This window comes from Falco punctatus (assembly GCF_963210335.1).
Source record: "Falco punctatus genome assembly, chromosome: 8".
Lineage (NCBI taxonomy): Eukaryota > Metazoa > Chordata > Aves > Falconiformes > Falconidae > Falco > Falco punctatus.
In genome coordinates, this window is record NC_137588.1 from 48,842,228 (window position 1) to 48,861,937 (window position 19,710).

At 48.7% G+C, this 19,710-nt stretch overlaps 1 protein-coding gene across 3 annotated transcripts in view; it reads right to left on the reverse strand.

Annotated features, from left to right (window-relative positions):
- WWC1 (WW and C2 domain containing 1) overlaps positions 1-16,443 on the reverse strand; it is a 79,248-nt gene extending 62,805 nt beyond the window's left edge. The window contains exon 1 of one of the 3 annotated variants that reach the window (XM_080399962.1): positions 10,635-16,443. In XM_080399962.1, coding sequence (XP_080256088.1) covers positions 10,635-10,782 — 148 coding nt within the window. In that variant the 5' untranslated portion in view covers positions 10,783-16,443. The remainder of the gene's footprint in view (positions 1-10,634) is intronic. The other 2 variants (XM_080399961.1, XM_080399960.1) reach the window with 2 other exon arrangements.
- Positions 16,444-19,710: the final 3,267 nt, after the last annotated feature.

A 19,710-nucleotide genomic window follows, 5' to 3' on the forward strand; every position in this document is an offset into this window, starting at 1 on the left:
TAGGGATAAGAGTGGCATTTACAAAGGATGTGCGAAAACAAGCCCGAGTGGAGGACTCTGTGTGACCAGTTCAGTTGCAAATTTGTCTTTGCAAACTGAGATTTTTATCCATGCAACCCTTTTGCAAATGACCAAGCCATGTTCCTTGGCCACATACCCCTCCCTTTCCACCCACACACTCTTCTCCTAAAAATAAATCTTAAAAAGGAAGTGAGGAGTAGTGCCCTAGGAGTATAAGAGATCAGGCAAGCAAACAACATGTGCTTCAAGAAAGTGTTTATATTCAGGTTATGCTTCTCTTAGCATCAAGCAAAGACCATGATGGAAAATATCTTCTAAATTTAATTAGTAGCCAGCCAGTTGCATGAGCAATGCCGTACAATGGTCTATGAATAATTAACAGATGACATATGACAATATATCTGCCTTTATTGAGAATTATAAACCACCTCAACTGAGAAGATATCACACTGATATTTGACAAACTGGATTTAAGTTAAATCTGGAAGCTTCCACATTCAAATTTAAAAAGCAAAAAACAGGCAAGTTAGGAATCTAAGACATCTTGCAAAACCCTGGTGCAACAGAAAGCCACGGGACATGGTGGCAGCCATGACATTTCACTTTCCTGCTTATATGGGTTAAAATAAGGCAGAATAACACTCACTGAGGACTGTAAGGAGATCTCTTTACCAGACAAATCCGCCTATGTCTAGAATATTGGAAAGCTTATTTTTTAAGAATTAGCTGTTAAACAGCCTAAAGCCTTCTATGTATGTGTCCACGTAAAATTAAATAGTCAGTATCCCATCAAGGCAACAGATTGTTTAACTTTGATGCTTAGATCTTGTGGTGTGAAATACTAGTGACACAAGAAAAGACAAATTGCAAGTCTGGCTTACTGCCTTGCTGGCTGACAAGCTATTTGGATTAGCTGGATGTAGAGATAACTTCAAGGAATTTCAGAAAAATCTAAACAAGTGGGTGAACTGACAACTGAGTGGAAAGATCAGATGTTGAGAAATGTTGAATAATATACGGAACAGAAGAGTCTAACCTCCTTATTCTCTGCAGGGTTAACACACACCACTAATCAAATACACCCAAGCATCACCACATACATGCTCCAACAAAAAAGCCTGTTCAAGTGCTTATTTGATTTCAAATTTAACCATGCCAAAACTCTGCAACAGAAAAATGTTATACAGAATTCAATAAGAAAAAACTCATCTGGAACACTATACACAGTATAGGTCATCCCAATTTTGATAAGCCTTACCATTTTATCTTTAAAAGACTTCCTTTTCATACCAAGTACTCCCTTGAGGAAAGGTTCCATCCCCGCTATATGGGCATTTATTCAGAGCAACAGCAGCCAATGAAGCAGCATCATTAGCACCATTCCACTAGTCATAGGGAGCCGCTGGAAAAGCCCTAAAAAGAACACAGAAGCTGCTGCAGCAGCAGAGACCTTCTAAAAAAAAAGTCTCTGGCTAGCTGAGCACGTCTCTTCCCATCAAAACAGCAAAAGCCATAAGCAGCAACCAGAAGACTGAACCAAAGTCACATCAGTTGCTGAGGAAGAGAAGTGGCACCACTCTGAACAAAGGTCAGGTCTGAACAGCGAAGGCCTGTCCAAAGAGCCCTGCAACAATCAAACAGCTGTTAAAAAATAGAGCAGCATCACTAATTGAGCACAGACCTTACCCCGTGTGCACTGTTGCAGTAGAACTGTCACATCTCCCAGATCAGCGATGTCAGATGCAGAAGCACGGCACACACATGCTCCCTCAGACATCCAAACAAACCCCTGGTGAACCACAGGAGCCCTACGGAGCAGGCAGGAGACAGGCTGAAGACTTCCCCTCAGGGGAAAGCAGCACTGCTGTGAGCAGAGGTTCCAGCTTGGGAGCACCATGAGACACCCAGGTGCACTGCTGCAACACAGGCAAGGAGAAGCACAGCTCCATCCCTGCCAGCCCGGGACAAGCGCTGCCCCATTCCCGGGGTGGTGCCTGCTTCCCCAGGCCCACCCACGCACCTCCTCCCTTGCATGTCAGCAGCTGCAGAGCAAGCCAATTCTACCACACGAGTATGATAAACTCCACCTCCTGATGGGGTTACTACAAGCTTCTCTGTAGCCTGAATCAGACTGGCTAACCCAGCACCACCCAAAGACAGGCCACCAACCCAAGATACTTCACAGGAAACAGACTGGATAATTGGAAGAGCTGCACCACACGTGACACTCAAATACTTTCCATTACCATCCCCACCCAATTTCCCTTTGAGGTAATTTGGATAAGCAGCTCAGAAAGATACTCCATCTTTTAAACAGTTCAACTACAAGAACTTTAAGTGTCTAGGATGAAGCTGTCCATGAGACAACTCTTCCCATTCGCTCAGGGGTTAGGTGCCACGGCCCAACAGTTGTTGGGTGCCAACCCGTGGTGCCAACCTGCCTGAGCCCCTCGAAGGACATCCCGCAGGATTCATGCACTGGATGGCTGGGAAGCTGCATGGGCAAGGGGACAGATAGCCTGCACGGCTGGGCCACCAGCATGTCTTCTAGCAGCTGCAGAGGCTTAGCTGGCTCAGATGCCACATGAAATCAAAAGTTGTGCTGGGCAAAGCAAAATTAGCTGCAGTTATGCACAGCCCACCTTTACAGAGCAGTTCTGGGGATACCTATATTGTCCCGTGCTGCTCCAAGGGTCCAGAAGATTATTTTGGCCACTGCTGTTCCTCTGCAGGGCATCCTCCCTGTGGCAGGGTTGTGAGGGATGACATAGCGGAGAGCCCTTTCCTTAGTAGGGGACTGCCCTTGTTCTGAGTACAAGGCTATTAAGGCAGTTGTAATTCACCTGTGAGAAATTTGCATGTCATTGCAGGATCATTTAAGCAATAGTTTCATTTACATTTTAGTTCAAAATAGTTATGTGACCACCTTGCATCTCAACTCCACATAGAGCAGATATGAATGACTGCCTCTTGCAAATCAATACTGTTTATTGCGTGCTTTAAATCAATAAAGATTTCCTCCACAGAGTAAATTCTTCTAAAACAGTGATTAGGCATTTGAGGAAAACTAGTTTCACTGAACAATACCATTAGTCCTGAAACATCAGCTTGACATCTCAGCCAGAAAGCACTTTGTCAGAACTAATTAATCCCCACAGCACCTCTATAAGATTAAGAAAGCAATTCATCTGCTTTTTAAATGTGTTGGGTACTTATGTTGCAGAACATCGTGGCTGGGGTGGAAGCTGTAAGTACAAGTATAAACAGAGAACAAACCAAGCCAGCAGAATCCACCCAAAAGCATGAAAAACCAGAGAATGCTGACAGCTGTAGGATTTGGCTTCTCTGCATCTTCCTGTTACACACCAAACCTCCTGTGACTATCCAGAGAGTCTTCCAGCTGTCACTTGACTGCATGAGTGGCAGTGAAAAGCGGTTATTATTCTATTGGGAGCAGTTTTGTCTGTTGTTTGTTCAGCCAATTATCTATGCATGTAGCTTAAAAGGGAGGGGGGGGTGCGGGGGGGGGCAGTAACCTTAGGCTCTGTGAACAGGAACTCTGGGTTTTATTTGGGCAGTTAATGCTAAGTCTTCGTTACCACAAGCAAAGCACGTAACCTTACTAAACAGGTCTCATGAATGACAACCAGCCAGCATAAGAAGTATTGCTCTCCAAGGAAGTGGTCGATCTACATAGCTCTCATATATGTGTATATAGAAGCACTAGTCTACATACCTCCACCTGCCTTTGCCTAGCTGCTGCCACCACCCTTTATTAATTTATTTTTTCAGCTACCACCCACCCTGCTGGTGAGGCACTCAAGGCCACCAGGTTCAGGCAGCCAGCCCCGGCAAAGAGAGAACATCAGCAAGGCTTTCCCAAGCCAGCTGGATGATCTCTCTCCCTCTTTGAGAAAGACTTGAATTTCTCCCATACTTGACACAACTGAGTGTCAAGTCAAGCCCAGAACATCTCAATCCCGGCGGATCAGCAGAGTCTCCGTAACATGTGCAGGAACGCATTGTGGGGTGGTGACGCTCCCTGGCATGCTGAGCAGAGTGCAAGGCTAGCCTTGGCAACGTGCAGTCACCTTCAGGAGCCCGGAGTATGAATCAATCATTTACTAATAGATTCCTTCAGTAACGGAGATAAGAGCAGAGCCCAGTCTGAAAAGGTGATATAGCAGGTCAGTAACAGGACCACCCTCAGCCATGCATCACTTCTTCAGGAACAAGTTATTTCAGTAAACTTTTTTGGACAAGTCTTCCCGTGTCTTCCAATAAATTTTCTGGCACAAGCTAGAGTAATTTAAATCAGATTCAGACATGGAAAAGTTTGCTGCAAACTCATCTTCCCATAACTGCGCTAGCTGTGAAGACACCAGTGCAAATTAAAACTTTAGGAGATACTCTGCACCCACTGCTGGTTTCATCTGGGTTCCAGCAAGTGAAAATCCACTCTCCCTGTAAAACTCAGTCAGAGATCGTGGGACAAAGCTAAGCACCTCTAGCTCTGGGAACACCTCTTTGGTTGGGCTGGCAGAGGGCCTGACCAGGTCAAGTGCCTGGGGAAGGTTTCACAAGCACACCTTCAGCAGCACTCCTGGGTTGCCACCAGAGCTAGCCCCGCTCCCACACCTCCCAGCCTCTGGCTCAGCCCTAGCTGTGCCAGCACAAATTTCTGCATGAGCATACACAGTCTTCATCAACTGCTCCTGTAAAATAAAGCCAGACACTAAACCAACATTTTTCAGTCAGACCTGCTTCTGGACCTCACTCCCTGCGCAGATACAGAACTTTAACAGCAGCTTAAGGTGCCCCATAAGCAACACCACCAGGCACCCACCCCAGGTGACCAACACAGCAGCCATCTCTCACCCACCACACCCACGTCTTCTGGGATTTACCAGCCAATTTTCTGCCATTCCACTGGATGGAGATCAGGGTAACTACCTTGATATGAAAATACATGACCTGCATAGGGATGAAATTGCTGATCCCCTTGCCAAGTAAGCTTCCAGTGCGTGGCAGTGTCACTAACTTCACAAGCTGTCAGTCTACGAGGCAAAATTAAAGGACTAATCTTGCGAGTAAAATGACCTTGCCAGAGCAGAAGATGAAGCTCAACCTACATATTTCTAAACAGTGTGATTTACAGAGATTTCTTCAAAAGCAATTCTGATCTTTTAAGACTCAGAATTCCCCAAGACGCATTAAAAAAGCTGCTGAGCTGAACAAAGCTTCAGTTTTGTTTTTTTTTTTCATGTTCCACAGGGAAGTAAGATAAGATGGTGCTTTTAGCAGTTCTGAAGTCACTGCCAACATCCTCTGACACCACACACGTGCGCATACCACACCTTTAGCAGCGATGTCCTTGTTACAAAGCATCATACCTGTTGTTTCCAGCTACCTTCCCCAGTACAAAGCGAGTTTACACAAGTGAGGAATCGCACTGGCTCTGAAGGCAGTCCATGCAGCCTTCAAAGTGGCCCATACATCCTACCACAGGGCTTGTCTGGGGAGTCTCAGGAAAAACAAAAAACAAAACAGTGAAGTCTGATTTTTTGTAACTTAAGAGGTCTGATTGATTTCAGTTCCAATCCACTTTCTCCAATTACAGGTGCAGCTTGTGTTAATTCCTCTTGAAAGACTCTTGATATAAATACATTAAAAAAATACAAGTGTCACAATAATCTTACTTGCTGTCCTTGTCTCCCTACATATTAGCATTTATATAAACCAATTCATTTTCATTTACTGTGGAAAAAAAACCCAACAACCTAAGAACAGCACAAGTCCTACACATTAAGACACCTGTTCCCAGAGATAGCACTTAGATGGCTATGAAGACTACGTTTCCATCACTTACTTCTATACTCACGTAAAATGGTTATCAATAGCTTCCATGGGCACACGCTGAACTGCCTGTTCTTTATATAATAATCAGCTATTTTGGGGAACGTATACACATGAGAAAGCAGCAGATTCACATATATATGAGAGGGTGTTTGCCTAGCTATCAGTAAAGAAAGGCAACAGCAGGCATCAAACTAGCAGCCTTCAACTGCATGACCTATGCTGCTGCCAGCGATGAAAGAGACACCTACGGAAGATAAATGCTCCATCTTTGGGAATTTTTTCTTTCTTCTCCTTATGCTTACTGATTTTCATCTACAGAAAAGCACAGCTCCTTTTATTCTTGCTGCCTTTCACTGCCCTCCCTTCTTCTAGCCCCTTTTATTCTGGAGAACTCCCACATTTAAGTTAACTATATTTAGCTTTATATCAGTGATTATAGGTATGCTATAGGCACACAATCCAAGTAACGGGCAGTTACACATGAAATTTTAGCACGATGCTCACATTTCTGCAGAGCAGACTGAAGATTAAAACCTTGAAGATTAGAATAATGTATAGGAAAAAATCCTCTGCAGTATTTCACACCAAGCCTAGAAGGCAGATCTAGAGGGGCAAGGTTAGATGATTGTGCTCTCTATATTGACATGCCCAGCTTTTCTTCAGTAAGATCCTCAGTGTCAGCAAACCTGAACCTTCCTGAGTAAATAGGTGGCCCTAACTATTTTAAATGCATAAGGTCTTCATGTGACAAAACATACATAAGCACATATTGGCCCTGAACCCTGGCAGATCTCTTCCCTAATTCTCTTTACAGAAGCCCTACTTTGGAGGTTCAGACTAGAGAAACCTCCGTATGGAGTATGAAGGGATTTCAGGGAGCAACTGCAGAATCTGGGCTTTCATTTAATAAACACCTCCAACCCTTTATATATAAATAACAGCCTTCAAGAAATGTAGGGCCATCAACTGCTGCCCACCAAAACCGAAAACGCCTGCTGCTGTTTAGTACCTTCACCAAATTTAAGCTAGAAGTGTTCCTCTTCACTAGCTTTCACCCTCAACAGGAGTCTGTGATTGGGGTAAAATGAGAAGTTCAGTCAGCTCCACCAAAAACAATCTAGAAAAAACTGCTTAGACCACCATGCCAATAGGAAGAGCACAAGAACACAAACACTGGAGAATGGGACAGATTATCAGGCATCCCCAAACCCTCAGTGCTCAGGAAGCTTCTGAATTGAAAGGCAAGGAAAAAAAAAAAGCCAAACCAAAAAAACAAGCCACAACTATCATTTTCCAAGACAGTTTGAGGGAGAGTAGAGCTTCTAAACCCAACGAACCCAAGGACAGCATACCCACTGGAAGCCAGATACCCACCGCTAACCCTCATGTCTGTTGAGAGCAGGAATCTCATTCGGGGCGCTCTGTGTGTTGTTCACAGTAGTGTTTAAGAACAGCCAGCAGCTGGTGTTAATGTTTTGAGACACTATTCTCACTTTCTGTTTGGTCAACAGCACAGGAGTTTAAGAGTGCAGACGCACCCTCTGCATTAAGAAAGCAACTGGGACAACTCGCTGGCATGTTCTACTTAATGGTATGTAATGGTGCATACCTGAAAGATCATGTTTGCTTTCAAAACTAGGAATGACAAATTTCTTTCCCTAGCTCGGTAAGGATTGATCTCCCATTACACTGTATCTGAGTCCTGAAATACCTAGTTTCAAACAAATCTACAAAGAAGTCAGTTACATGAGATTCCTTTTACACAAGGAAAACTACAGTAGCATCGGTTGAATTTTTCTGCACCCCCACCTGGTCACCAGAACAGCCTTACAACTTTTTCTAACCCAGAATTCTTGCTTACAAGGTACCTCGAGACTTTTCTGTTACACCATATCACAGGTACAGCAACAGTTAAATCACAAATTTCTCCAGATTATTTAACTTTGGACAGTATCTCAGCTGTCTAAACTTTAGACAGTATCTCAACTGTCTAAAAATAACATCCAGAGGCTTCCCAGGACTTCCCTGAAGTCTAGTATACCCTTAAAAGTTACAAGGTAAGAGTGCTCTAAGATTCAAGAGTTGCTTGAAGATTTCAGGCATCTGAGCATTACTCAAGTCAGCTTAACAGGAGAGATGCTACCAGGTGCCCATGACTTCGTGGTGGCAAACTTTAATGGCACCGCTTACCGATAGCCCATCTGCAGGACTGGTGTCATGCATCACATGAGAGGTGGAAAACCCACCAGCTTCACCAGCCCAGCTCTGGATTTCACACTGTCCGAGGCCTGCTGAGGTCTCACCTTAGACCCCCCCACTTCCCCTTCCCTGCTGCCGACACCGCTGCACGCACCCGCAGCCAGGCCTGCTTCCCTAGCAGCGTATCGAACCAACCTCAGTGAGCAGGACTACAACCCTCACACCAACTGTTGTCACAAAAACAAAGGGCAAGCCCATGCCCTGAAGCTAGACGGTATCCCTGCTTATGTTTACTTCCATTAAATTAAGCTAGAATGAAAGATTTAGGGAAGGTTTAGAAACCTGTGTCCTATCTTTAGCGACCAGTTGCTGCTGCCTGAATAAACCCATGAGGTATCACAAAGGTGCAGCCTCACTGACAAGCAACTGGGTTCAGAAGGAGCCCTAACACATACATCTTCCTCCACATCCCTCATGCTTCCAGTTTTATGCGCACGTTTCCTAGTATCTATCGCTTTTTGCTGAGTAAAAGACAAGCATGTGTAAGCACAGCACACAGAGCACTGTAGCAAATACAGAAATCAACCTCTGAGCTGCAGCAATTTTATAGATGACTTCTAGAAGACTAAACTTACAAATATTTAAATTACACTGATAAATTTCAGTGAACATTGTATAAAACCTAGTGCACTACTGCAGGGAGTAGTCATGACTTGAGCTGATCTGAAATTCCCCATCAGCTGGTTTTCATAGACAGTGGTAATTAGTTGGAAGAGAAACTTATTTCCTGGTTGTCAGAGCAGGGTTTCAACTCTTACAAGCACACGGTCCCCCAGGTGATGGATAAGTGCTGTGTCACATAGCTGTTTTAGTGTTGGACCAATAAACTGTTTAAAAACCTGAGGATTTTAAGGGAGAGTGTCCAACACAGCTTGTTTTCTTGGTAGCACCACTGGAAGATGACTTCGATGCAAAGCTCAGTCAGGGCCATGTGTATTCAGGTGTATTTCTATGTGCACAACAAATATGTCATGTGATAAGAGTTATTAGTACGTGTTTGAATATTCTCCTTTAATGGTGGTGAGCAGGCAGTGGCTCTGTGACAGCTCAGTACATGTGTAAATAAGGCACCCATTTAGTTAATTCTGTCATTTTTGAATCGCTAACCAAGGACATATGAGAATTTTTATAAGCCTGTATTAGGCCCATTAGATTTCTCACTTCTCTTCAATCTCTGTAACAAAACGATGATGCCAGGCAAGCATTAATGTAAGTTTGCATTGAAATTTATGGTGGTTAAAACCCCCACACCTTTAAACACCTGCATTACTAGCCCTTCTCAACCACATTACTGAAACGGAAGCCCCAAAACGAGTTCCAAACCCCCAGCTGGCAGCAGGTTACATTTGCATATAGTACACACTGGGATTATTCCTGGAATGCAGAACACTCCTTGAAATCTTATAAAATTGGACAATCATTCACTTCCATGCTTCACAAAAACACACCGAAGGAGAACTGGAGAGAAGGCAAAGTACTGACATCTCACCAACAGTGGAAGCCCCTTTGAGGAACCGATTGCTGGGCCAAGGGGAAAAGGAATGCAAGTTCAGAAATCACACCAGCTGCCCCATAACAAGGAGAATGCTCACAGCCAGATGGGGGAAGTGGGGAAAATTTACCAACGACAAACTGCATATTGAGATTGTTGGCATTTCCAGCTCATCAAGACTGATTTTTGAGTTGCTGCGTCCCAGAACTTCAGCTAACCAAGCATTAAATGCGAAATTTAGAAACCTCTGATTTCAACACCGATGCAGCGTCTGAGCTGCCACACGCTGCCTTACCGTCACTGCCTTGTGTGGAACCAGAACGTGCTAGGTCAGAGCGTGGCTGGGCAAACCACCCGGGTCCCGAGCAGCAGACCCTCTGCTGCTTCTCTTTACTTTCTAGAGTGAGCGATATTAGGAAAGAGCTCCTCGGAGCAAGTGGCAGCAAGAGCGGGCCGTAAGCAGGAGGCAGACGGGGGAAATAAGAAACACCCCCAAGTCAGTGACCTCCGTCATCGCAGCGTGGCTTGCATAGGTGGGCCACTGGCACTGGTTTACAGAGGTGGGCAAAGACGCCACGACCCCCCTGCACCTCACCGCCCCCCCCCCCCCCCCCCCGCTAAAGCAGCGCCGCTGCCGGGTGCACAGGGGGGCTGCCCGCCCCCGCCAGCCGCGCTCCCCGGGCAGCGTGCACCGCAGGCCCGCCGGGCGCGGAGGAGCGCGGTAAGAAGCCGAGGGGACACGGCAGCACCGAACTCGCCGCCCTGCCGCCAGCACCCCCCCAGGGGCCGTCGGGCGCCCCTTGCCCGCCCGGCCGGGGGAAGGCGGCGGGGGCCGTGCGCTGCGCTCTCCTCCCGCGGAGCCGGGCCGGAGCCGGGGACGGCGGCAGCCACCGACCCGGCGGGCCAGGCGCGCGGAGCGGAGGCGGCGGGCACGCCTCTGCCCGGGAAGGGGGAAGGGGGCCCCGGGGCGGCCCTGCCCGCCCCCTGGCCCCGCCGCGCCCACCTGTCGCGGGGGTCGACCCAGCTGGTGGTGCGGCTGCCGTGGTCGATGTAGTACACCTTCCCGTCGTAGTCCCGCGCCTCCTCCCAGCCCTCGGGCAGCGGCAGCTCCTTCCGCGGCATCGTCCCCACCGCCGGCCGCGCTGCCCCATCCACCGCTCCGCTCCGCGGCGGCGGCGGCGAGGGCCGGCCCCGGGGCAGGGCCGGGCCGGGCCTCCCCTCCCGCGGGCAGCGAGGAGCCGTGCGGGGGCCGCGCCGGCCCAGCCGCGCAGGAGGCACCGCCGCCGGGCAGCCTCACATGCCGGCCCCGCGGCGGGGGCGGAGCGCGGAGCCAAGCCGAGGCGAGGCGGGCCGGGCTGAGGCGGGCCCCGTGCCGCGGCGGGGGCGGTGCGAGAGGGGGCGGCGGCCCGGCCCGCGGTCAGCCCTACGGCGCGGGAAGCCCCGGCCCGCCCGGCCCCTTACGCCTCCATTTCCTGCTCCGCCGGCGGCGGCCCGGCGTGTCCCGGGGCGGCCCCGCCCGCGGCCCCGCCCCTCGGGCCGCCCCGCCCACCACTGGCGCCCCGGGCGCGGGTGCCTCCTTACGGGCTGCGCCGCGCCCCGCCGCCGAACGCGCGAGAGCGCCCCCTGTCGGCGGGGAGGGCGGGGGCCCCTCCTGCGGCAGGCGGCTCGGCGGGGGGCACCGGCCGTGGGCCCGGGCGGGGGGCGGCGGGCTTGGGGTGCCCGGGGCGGGCACAGGGCGGCAGCTACCAGGCCAAAACCGGAGGGCTGCGGTTATAACTGCTGTCTCGCACCTAAGGGCTTGGGGCTCGGCTCGCCCCGCCAGGAGCAGCTCAAAAGGTGGAGGGCAGGGCGAGGATGGCCCAAGGTCAGGGTCCGCTGGTGCGCCTGGAGCCATGGCCGCTGGGTATCAGAGTGCCCGCACTAACACGGGCAACCGCAGAAACTCTTCCCCAACTGCAGGCACCCCTGTGCTGTGTGGTGCCCCGGCGTGCTGCCCGCTGGGCCAGGCCACCATGGCTGGGCCCCACTGGTTGGCACTGAGCCAACAGCCCATGCCGGGCCCCACAGGGGGTCATGCCGGTGGCTTCGCCATTTATGTAAAAAAAGTGGAAGGACTCTGCAGCCGGGTGTGCAGCTGCAGTGAGACCATCACCAGATGGCAGGATTATAAAAATGAGGTTGGGGTAGCACAAGGCAGCCATAAGCCTGAGGCTGGGCGATGGTGGCAGCACCGTGGGGCTCGTCACCCTTCAGAGCGGCTGCTGCTGTGGCTCGGCAGCGGCCAGCACCGGAGCATGGCTCCAGCGTAGCTGTGGTGCAGTATAGAAGGAACTGTGGGGACATGCCCTCCCCTGCCTTTTGTCCCCAGACCTCAGTCACTCAGGCCTGAACAGATTGCCTGTGACACACAACAAAAGCCCATGCACCGGCACACGATCGGGCCGTGAGCTAACGCGGGTGACCTGCACAGCACGACGATGAGGGGCGTTCTGCGTGAGGTGGCGTTTTTCCCCTGGGGAGCACCAAGCGACACCAGTTTCCAACTGTCGAGGGTGGGAAAAAGCAAGAAGTTCTGTAGAGCTCCAGCTATTGAAACAGCAGAATGGAGCAGGGATCCCTGCCAAGCACAGGGGTGGAAAAGGAAACTGGAGGATGGGAAGGTGGGAGCCCTGAAGGGCTGGAGAGGAGAAGTAAAAGCAAGAAAGACAATTAGAAATAACATCTCATTTCCATGCCAGTTTTTGAGGGTAAAGATAACTTCTTTCAGGCTTTCTGACAACCTGCTGGGAGTCAGAACTGCTAATTCTCCAGAGGCCAAAGCAGAATGCGGTAGCAGTTGGCTGATGAAGTGGTTGAGCAGGGAAGAAAATGAAGACAAGTAAAACTGAAAGTGAGGCGTTTGGAAAATAGCCTGATTTAACCCCATTTTATCTGAAGCCTAACTTAGAGGGGGCCACTGCATGTGTTGGCTTTATGAACAGGACCATACACAAGGCTTTAAAATTTATAATAAAGCAAGAATAAGGGAATAAATACTGTATCTGTCCACACTCTAAATAAAGCTTGTGGTTTCTTTTGGAAGCAGAGCCTCAGAGCACCGGGAGCAGTGCCGCTCCAGTGAGCAGACACCAGGACCGCTGGGAGTCCTGGGCCAAAGCCAGTGGTGTGCAATGGATTTCTGCAGGGCACTGGGCTAGTCACTGCGGCTGTCATTTTCTCTTTACTGCTTTTAATTTTGTGGATAATGGTAAAACACTCAGCAAAGTACTTAAAGTGGGAACTGTAACAACAGGAAAAAAATCAGCAACAATTAACATTTTTAAATATTACAAGAAGAAGCCAATAACAAAATGGTAACAAATTAATGTGTATCCTGTCTTTGTGGTCCTATGTTCAAGCACAGAGATACTTCCAAAAAAGCATGTTTCATTTTAAAATGGTTTTTTCATATTTTCAGGACATGTGTAGATTATACAAAGAAAGGCTGTACGTGAAGAAGCCGACTAAATATCTTTTTTTCTCCGGGTGTCATCAACTGTGTTTATGAAGGAAGTCATTGTGTCATTTTTTTGATAATCGCTTTTCAAATAAATACCTTGGAAAATATTTGCAGGTAGTTCTGACTCAAGTAAAAAGATCTTAATTTTCTTCAGCTTAACTCAGAAAAAAACCCTCTCGTTGAACCATATGAATTTATGAATGTAATCAGGAATGTGCCTATGGTAACTTACTCCCTTTTAACACTTACAGTCACAACAAAAGAATTCAGTGTTATCAGAGTCTGTTTGTAAAGCAATAAACAAACAGGTGATTGTTTTCTCATGAGCAAAGAAAGGGAAGGTTTGGTTCATAGGTAAGCTCTTACCTATGTCAAAAAGAACAGAGCAGAGAACAAAGTCTGCAGAAACCTCTTTTTTTTTTGCCCTGGGGTCAACCCTTCCAGCACGACCTCACGTGCTGCACACCGCTGTCCCATCCAGCTTTGCAGAGCCCACAATGGGCTGGGTAGCAAAGTATTCAGTAACAACAGCAGACATTTTCTGTTGGTGGTTTCTGTTTCAGAGCAGCTGGTTGCTTGCTGCTTGGGTGGTTTTTTTTTCCCCTAATATATTCAAAAGTCTGTATTTTTGCACTCAACACTGAAAGTTCTATTCTTAATTGACTGCAAATAACGAGAACACAGATGTCAAAAGCTATTAGAGCACAATATTGGTCTCTTAGCCAATATCTTCAGGTATCTGAAATGAAATAGGAGGAAAAAATGGGTTTAAATTCAATCGCCAGGGAACAATTGCATTTACCTGAAAGACCACACGTTGGTTAAAACCTCCAGCATTGTTCAACTTCAAGCAATCCTAGCATTTCTGTGGAGGGGTACCCTATCCTTCTAGAAAACCTCTTCCCCACCTTGCCCACCCCAAACTGCATGTCAATTTTCTTTTTCAGTTTCCAAATGGCATTTTAGTTTTTTTAAGAAGTCAAAAACAGATTTGCAAAGATGGAACATTTCATTTTGGAAGTAACCAAAAAGCCTTCCTGCTTTCAGAAGCAGTTTCCAGCCTGGTGGGAAGGACAGAGGTGCCCACAAGACAGGGAAGAGTGCACACAACGTGCTGTACTTTCCAGTCCCAACATGAAAGGAACTTTCTGTAAACATTGGCAAAGCTGCTTCATTGTTTTCTTTCAAACTGTTCCTGAAAAGACCCATTTGCTGGAGGCCTTCAGAAATAAAAAAAAAAAAAAAAAAAAAAAAAAAAAGGCAACAAAAAGCAGCTGACATCTGCAAAGCTGTCCTGTTGCTTTGGCAGGTAGTGGCTGCGCCTGCCCATTGTGCCACTGGTCCCTGCACCCCTTGTTCCAGCTGAAGCATCTGTCCTTTTTGTCCTTTTGTTCTGTACGCACGCAGCGTTTGGTACAATGCTGCCTCACACACAGTGCTGCATAGCCTAGGTGAAATGTGAGGAATGGTGAGAGTTTCAGGTTCATCTAGCAAGGTGACTGCTGAATAGGACCTGTGCAGCAGGCTGGGTTTCCCACTACCCCAGGGAAGCCTGCTGGCTGGATTTCTGCTGAGCTTTGGCCTCTTGCAAGAGGTCCCTGACTAGTTTGTTTGTGAAATAAGATGTTGTAGAATCATAGAACCATTTAGGTTGGAAAAGACCTTTGAGATCAAGTCCAACTGCTAATATGGTGCTACCAAGTCTACCACCATGTCCCTGTGTAACTGTGGCCTAACTGGGCACTGTCTGGAACAAATAATTTACCTGGGAATTGCTTTTTAGGAAATGTGCTGATCGCTCTCCCTCAAAGTGCATCCAAGCAGGAAGATGCTGCTCTGGTCTGGTTTGCTATGTGGGCACATCCTTAGTAATCCAACAAAGCTGCTTAACTCTTAGACTTTGTTGTATGGAAAACAAAGCTCCGGGATACTTTGTCCCTTTAGGCTATAGTTAAGGTCTTTTGATTTCTGACAGTTTTGGTTTTCCTCCTGTTTCCCACCTCACATTACTGAGGAGCAGAGCTGGGAGCACTGATCAAACCCCAGGGGATTTCAGTAGTTACCCAAAGTATATTGGGAGAGGGTACAACTATTCCGCTTTATTAAAAACAAACCCACTTTTCATCTTTTATTGTTTTCTGATTTATGGTTTCATACATTCTTAGGTGTCTATGTGGGGGAAAAAACACTGAAGTAGTTGCTAGCAAATATTCTTGAACATAACTACTCTAGTGTAGAGAGGCTCTCGTATCTGACTCCTACATAGAAGGAGAAGCTTAAAATGTACAGAAGCACTGGTCGCACCAAGCATCAGAAAACCGGACTGGGACAGCTTTGTGGTTCCTGAATGAGGAGATCACAAGCCCTTCGGTGGCTGGCTTTGGTGGCAGCACTTTGACACAGGGTTAAGAAGCTCCAATCCCTCCAGCTTTTGTTTCTGTTCTCAGCCTTACCGACAGCTCCATCCACCCTGGCACAGCTGTGTATGGGAAGGACGGCCACTCCTCTAGACAAGCCACCTGGTCTCTCACCTCTCCTTCGGGCTTTGCTTATTTTTGCTTTTATCCCCTCATGCCAGGTTGCAGTGTGACCCACCAGACACTGGCACTTGCACAGGGAAGCATCCAAACAGCATTACTTAAACCAAACAGGCTTCTTCAGTGGGCTGGTATTGAAGCTGGCAGAGGGTGGAAGAGAAAGAGCGATCCATAAAGAAAGTTTAAATAGTAAATAAAATAAAAAGGATAGCTGGAAAATAAGCATGGGAAGGTTTAAGACCCGCTCATCATAAGTCAATCAAACTAAATTAATGTTTCTGACAAAGAGGACAGTTTAATTCAGCCTTCTTTTATCAAGATCTCAGGCAGCAGATCTGGATTTCTAATGTTAAATTTCAAGCTACCTTTGTCATGCTGTTCATCGTGAACTGCATTAGTAAACATAACACAGTTCCTTACGCTACCCTCAGCACTGAAAAACTCGAGCAGAATCCCCCACACTTGTTTGTTAAGCAGTAAATACATTACTTGCTTTGGTGAGCACTTACGATAAAATTTTGTATCTAAGGAAAAAAATCAAGAACACGTCACATGGCAGCTGCAACAAGGTTGAAAGGTAAAGGCAAGGGAGCTAGGGGCAAGCCTGGAAGCCTTGACCACCTCACACGACACAGGAGTTCTCAGGCTTTTACAGTAACCAGCTGCTCGTTGGGCTACAGCTGCATGACTGCACACTCGAGCAACAGCCTGCCAGGTCTGAAATAATTATTCTCCAATCCTTTCCTCTGTTTTTTTTGTGGCGTTTTTTTGTGTGATTTTTTTTTGGTGTTTTTTTGTTTGTTTGGGTTGGTTTTTTTCTTGTAGTTACTCTGTTTAGAATTTGCCCGTAACTGGGAGCTGTGAGTGAAGTACATGCTGAGGCCATTACACAGAACTGTTTTGGAAATGGCAAGGTCCTGTGGTCTGTAGGACAGTCCCCAGCCACTGCTGAATCAGGGCTCTCCTGAGCCACGGGTCAATATTTACACCAGCACAAATCTTCCGGCCGCCCTGTGCCACAGGCAAGGCTGGCTGTAACTCAGCAGCATCCTTAACCCCCAAAGGCAGGAAAACCCTCTGTCAGCTGAGCTCGCCTTGGAAAAGTGGGGTATGTTGCAGGACACCTGCGAGGGCAGTCCTGGCAATTCCTGGGGCTGTCGAGACTGCCACAAGCACGTCACTCAGCCAGGGTTTAGTCCGGGTTGCCTTCACAATCCTTAGCACTTTGTACACCTGCACCAAAGATCTTTATCTTTCAGCAAACAAGCCTGCAGCGAGGGAATAAATTCCTAACTATGACCTTTGGGTGCTCTGAGATTTTTTTCACCTACAAACAGAACAGGATTCCGACACCCGCCCCCCCCAACCCCTTATCTCTGTTGTTTTATTAGACCCTTGTGTACCCACTGGAAACACTGCACTGCGATCTTCCCTTGACTTTGCTGGGAAGATTGGGCCTCTGTCTTCCCCAAGCATGTGGGCATCCCTTGCAATGTACACTAGGAGCCAAATGCGTGTTTTCTATCCTGCACTAATTGGGAGCTGCTTAACCTAAACAGGAGGCCACCCCGGCATTGCTGGAGCTGCTCACATAATGGTGAAAGTCTCCGATCCCTGCGTGCCCCCTGTGCCAACCCCCAGCTGCTCTTGGCAGCTGCCACCCAGCCACCCACCCAGCCGCTCATGTGGGGCTCTGCCGAGCTCGGCAGGAGCCAAGGCCACAGCACCAGTGCTGAGCTCCTCCACCTGCTGCTGCGGGTGGTGGTTAGGCACGGGGTCAAACAATCTCGGTTATAAAAAAAAAAAAATAAAAAAATTTAGAAATTTCCATCAACCCGTCATGGAGAACACATATGACAGGAAAATCGATTGCTTTAGTATTAATGTCGTTCCTACTGGCCCGTTATTTCTTCAGGAGCTAGGGAGACCTCCTCCCAGCAGCACATTTCTCATGGTCATTTGTCAGTTCACCAGCCACAGAGCTGCCACAGCCCTCCACCCTTCTGGCCTGGAAACGTGAACTTTCGCATTTCTGCCAGCGTGGCATGTGACTCCCACACCCCACGTCACCTGCAGCCCCGCGGGGGTGTCCTGTGGCACCACGCAGGGTGGTGGGGGGTGCGCGGGACATGGCACAGCCAGAGCTGGTCCTTATCGAGTGTGACGAGTGCCTTTTGCTGTGCGCAGGGAGGGAACAGCCTGCACGTGCACACACTTGTAAAAGGCAACGTGTCCATGTGCACTGATAGCGGTAATTGGTCTGGAGCTGTAAAAACACCGCTGTGCCATCGTCATGCCACATCACAGCGAGCTGGCCAGGCACCACTGTGGACTGGAGCTTCCCTGGCACCGCCAGGATGGCAACATGTGCCTGACCCAGGGCAGGGGGAGCAAAATATATTTCGTTTTGCCAACAGACATTTTGTTTCTAACCTGATGGATATGATTTTTTTTTTTTCCTGTTGGGGCTCATTTTACAGTACAATAGTGACAACAGGGCGCTGCAGGTGGGATTGCTGTTGTCTAGCACGAGGCACTGAGAAACTGCTGCCTCCCGTTAGCATCACTGAACCCTTCCAGCAGCCAGGTGGGGGGCAGCAGCTGGCAGCAATGCCTGGTGAGGGGACAGGTGCCCCCCCTCTCAAAGTGGGGAGTGTCCCAGTGAGGGACGCCAAGGCTGCTCCCATGAGCCGGCTGCTCTCCCTGGCAGTCTGTCCGGCAGCGTGCCCACAGCTGCCAAGTGCAGGAGCAGTGCTGGGATGCGCCCACCACCAGTGCCATCACTGCCCGTGGCACCGCAGGTCCCAAAGGGACAAGACCACTTGTACCAGTGAAGGGCAAAGTAAATCAAAGGCAGAAGCAAGTTCTCCCAGGCTTTCCCTTCCCACCTATGGGCATCTCACTCAGCAGCGTGCTGTTTTGGTCAGATATGAACTTGAATTTGAGATCCAGAGGTGGCAAGGCAGTGCCGATACCTGCAGCAGCACCACAGGGATTTATCCCCCACGCTACATGGGGTGAGAGGCTGAAGGGCCGTGTGGCCGTGCAGCAGAGATGGAGCTGCCGGGTGAAAGCTCACCCGCAGCCCTGTGCGGCCAGAGCACTGCTCCTGCCCCACGCACAGCGGCCTCACAGCTGCAGCAGCAAAGAAAGAAAAAACCCCACAGCCAACAAACCCCACCTTGTTACTTAACTACATACATCAGAGACAATAAAGAAACAACTGTCCATTTAAAGCAGCGTGGTTTCACTTAGAAAATACTTAGAAAGTGGCTAGGACTCCAAGGACTGCTTATTCCATGCTTTAGTAATCCTAGTGCTGCTTTACAGCTGCACTGGTAGCACAGCCCTGAGTGTTCCTGGTGTGGCTACCAACCCACCTCTCCTCTCAAAGGCCCCGTAGTACCGAGGATGAGACTTCGTGTGAAGCCAGGGGAGACCTATGTCCGCAGCATTCATCCTCAGCCAGTGGTAAGAGGGTTTATATATATTTTTTTATATTTATATATATAAAGTGCCTATCACCATATTGATAAACATTCTTTGGAACCACTCTTGACAGCAGAGGTTAAGAACAGGAGACAGTCTGTTTGTACCTCAGCACCTGTTTGCAACCAATTATAAAAAAAAGCCACAAGACTGCTGCCAGCCTGCCCAGCTGGTGTTTAATACTGCCTGTGCCTTCACCCCTCAGAGCAGGTATGGGTGGCTAGACTGGGGTTATGCAGCGGCTGAAATACCTGCCGGGGGCTGCAGGCGGCCAGCGTGGCTGGTGGAAGCACACTACACACCTGAGAAACTGGACCCGCGTCCTCAGGCAAACAGGCATCGATTATAAGTTGCAGTGAGTTTTCCAGTTGTGTTACCACATATCAAATATGACTGCAAACAATATTTTACCTTTACCTGCGCCAAAACATATGGAGAGGAAGAGGCTGTAGGAAGCACAGCGGACCCACACTCTGCTGCACAGGGGTGCTCCCTGCACAGGGGCGGGCACAAGCGGCCACACTGCCCGTCCCTGCCAGCCCTACCCGCACCGC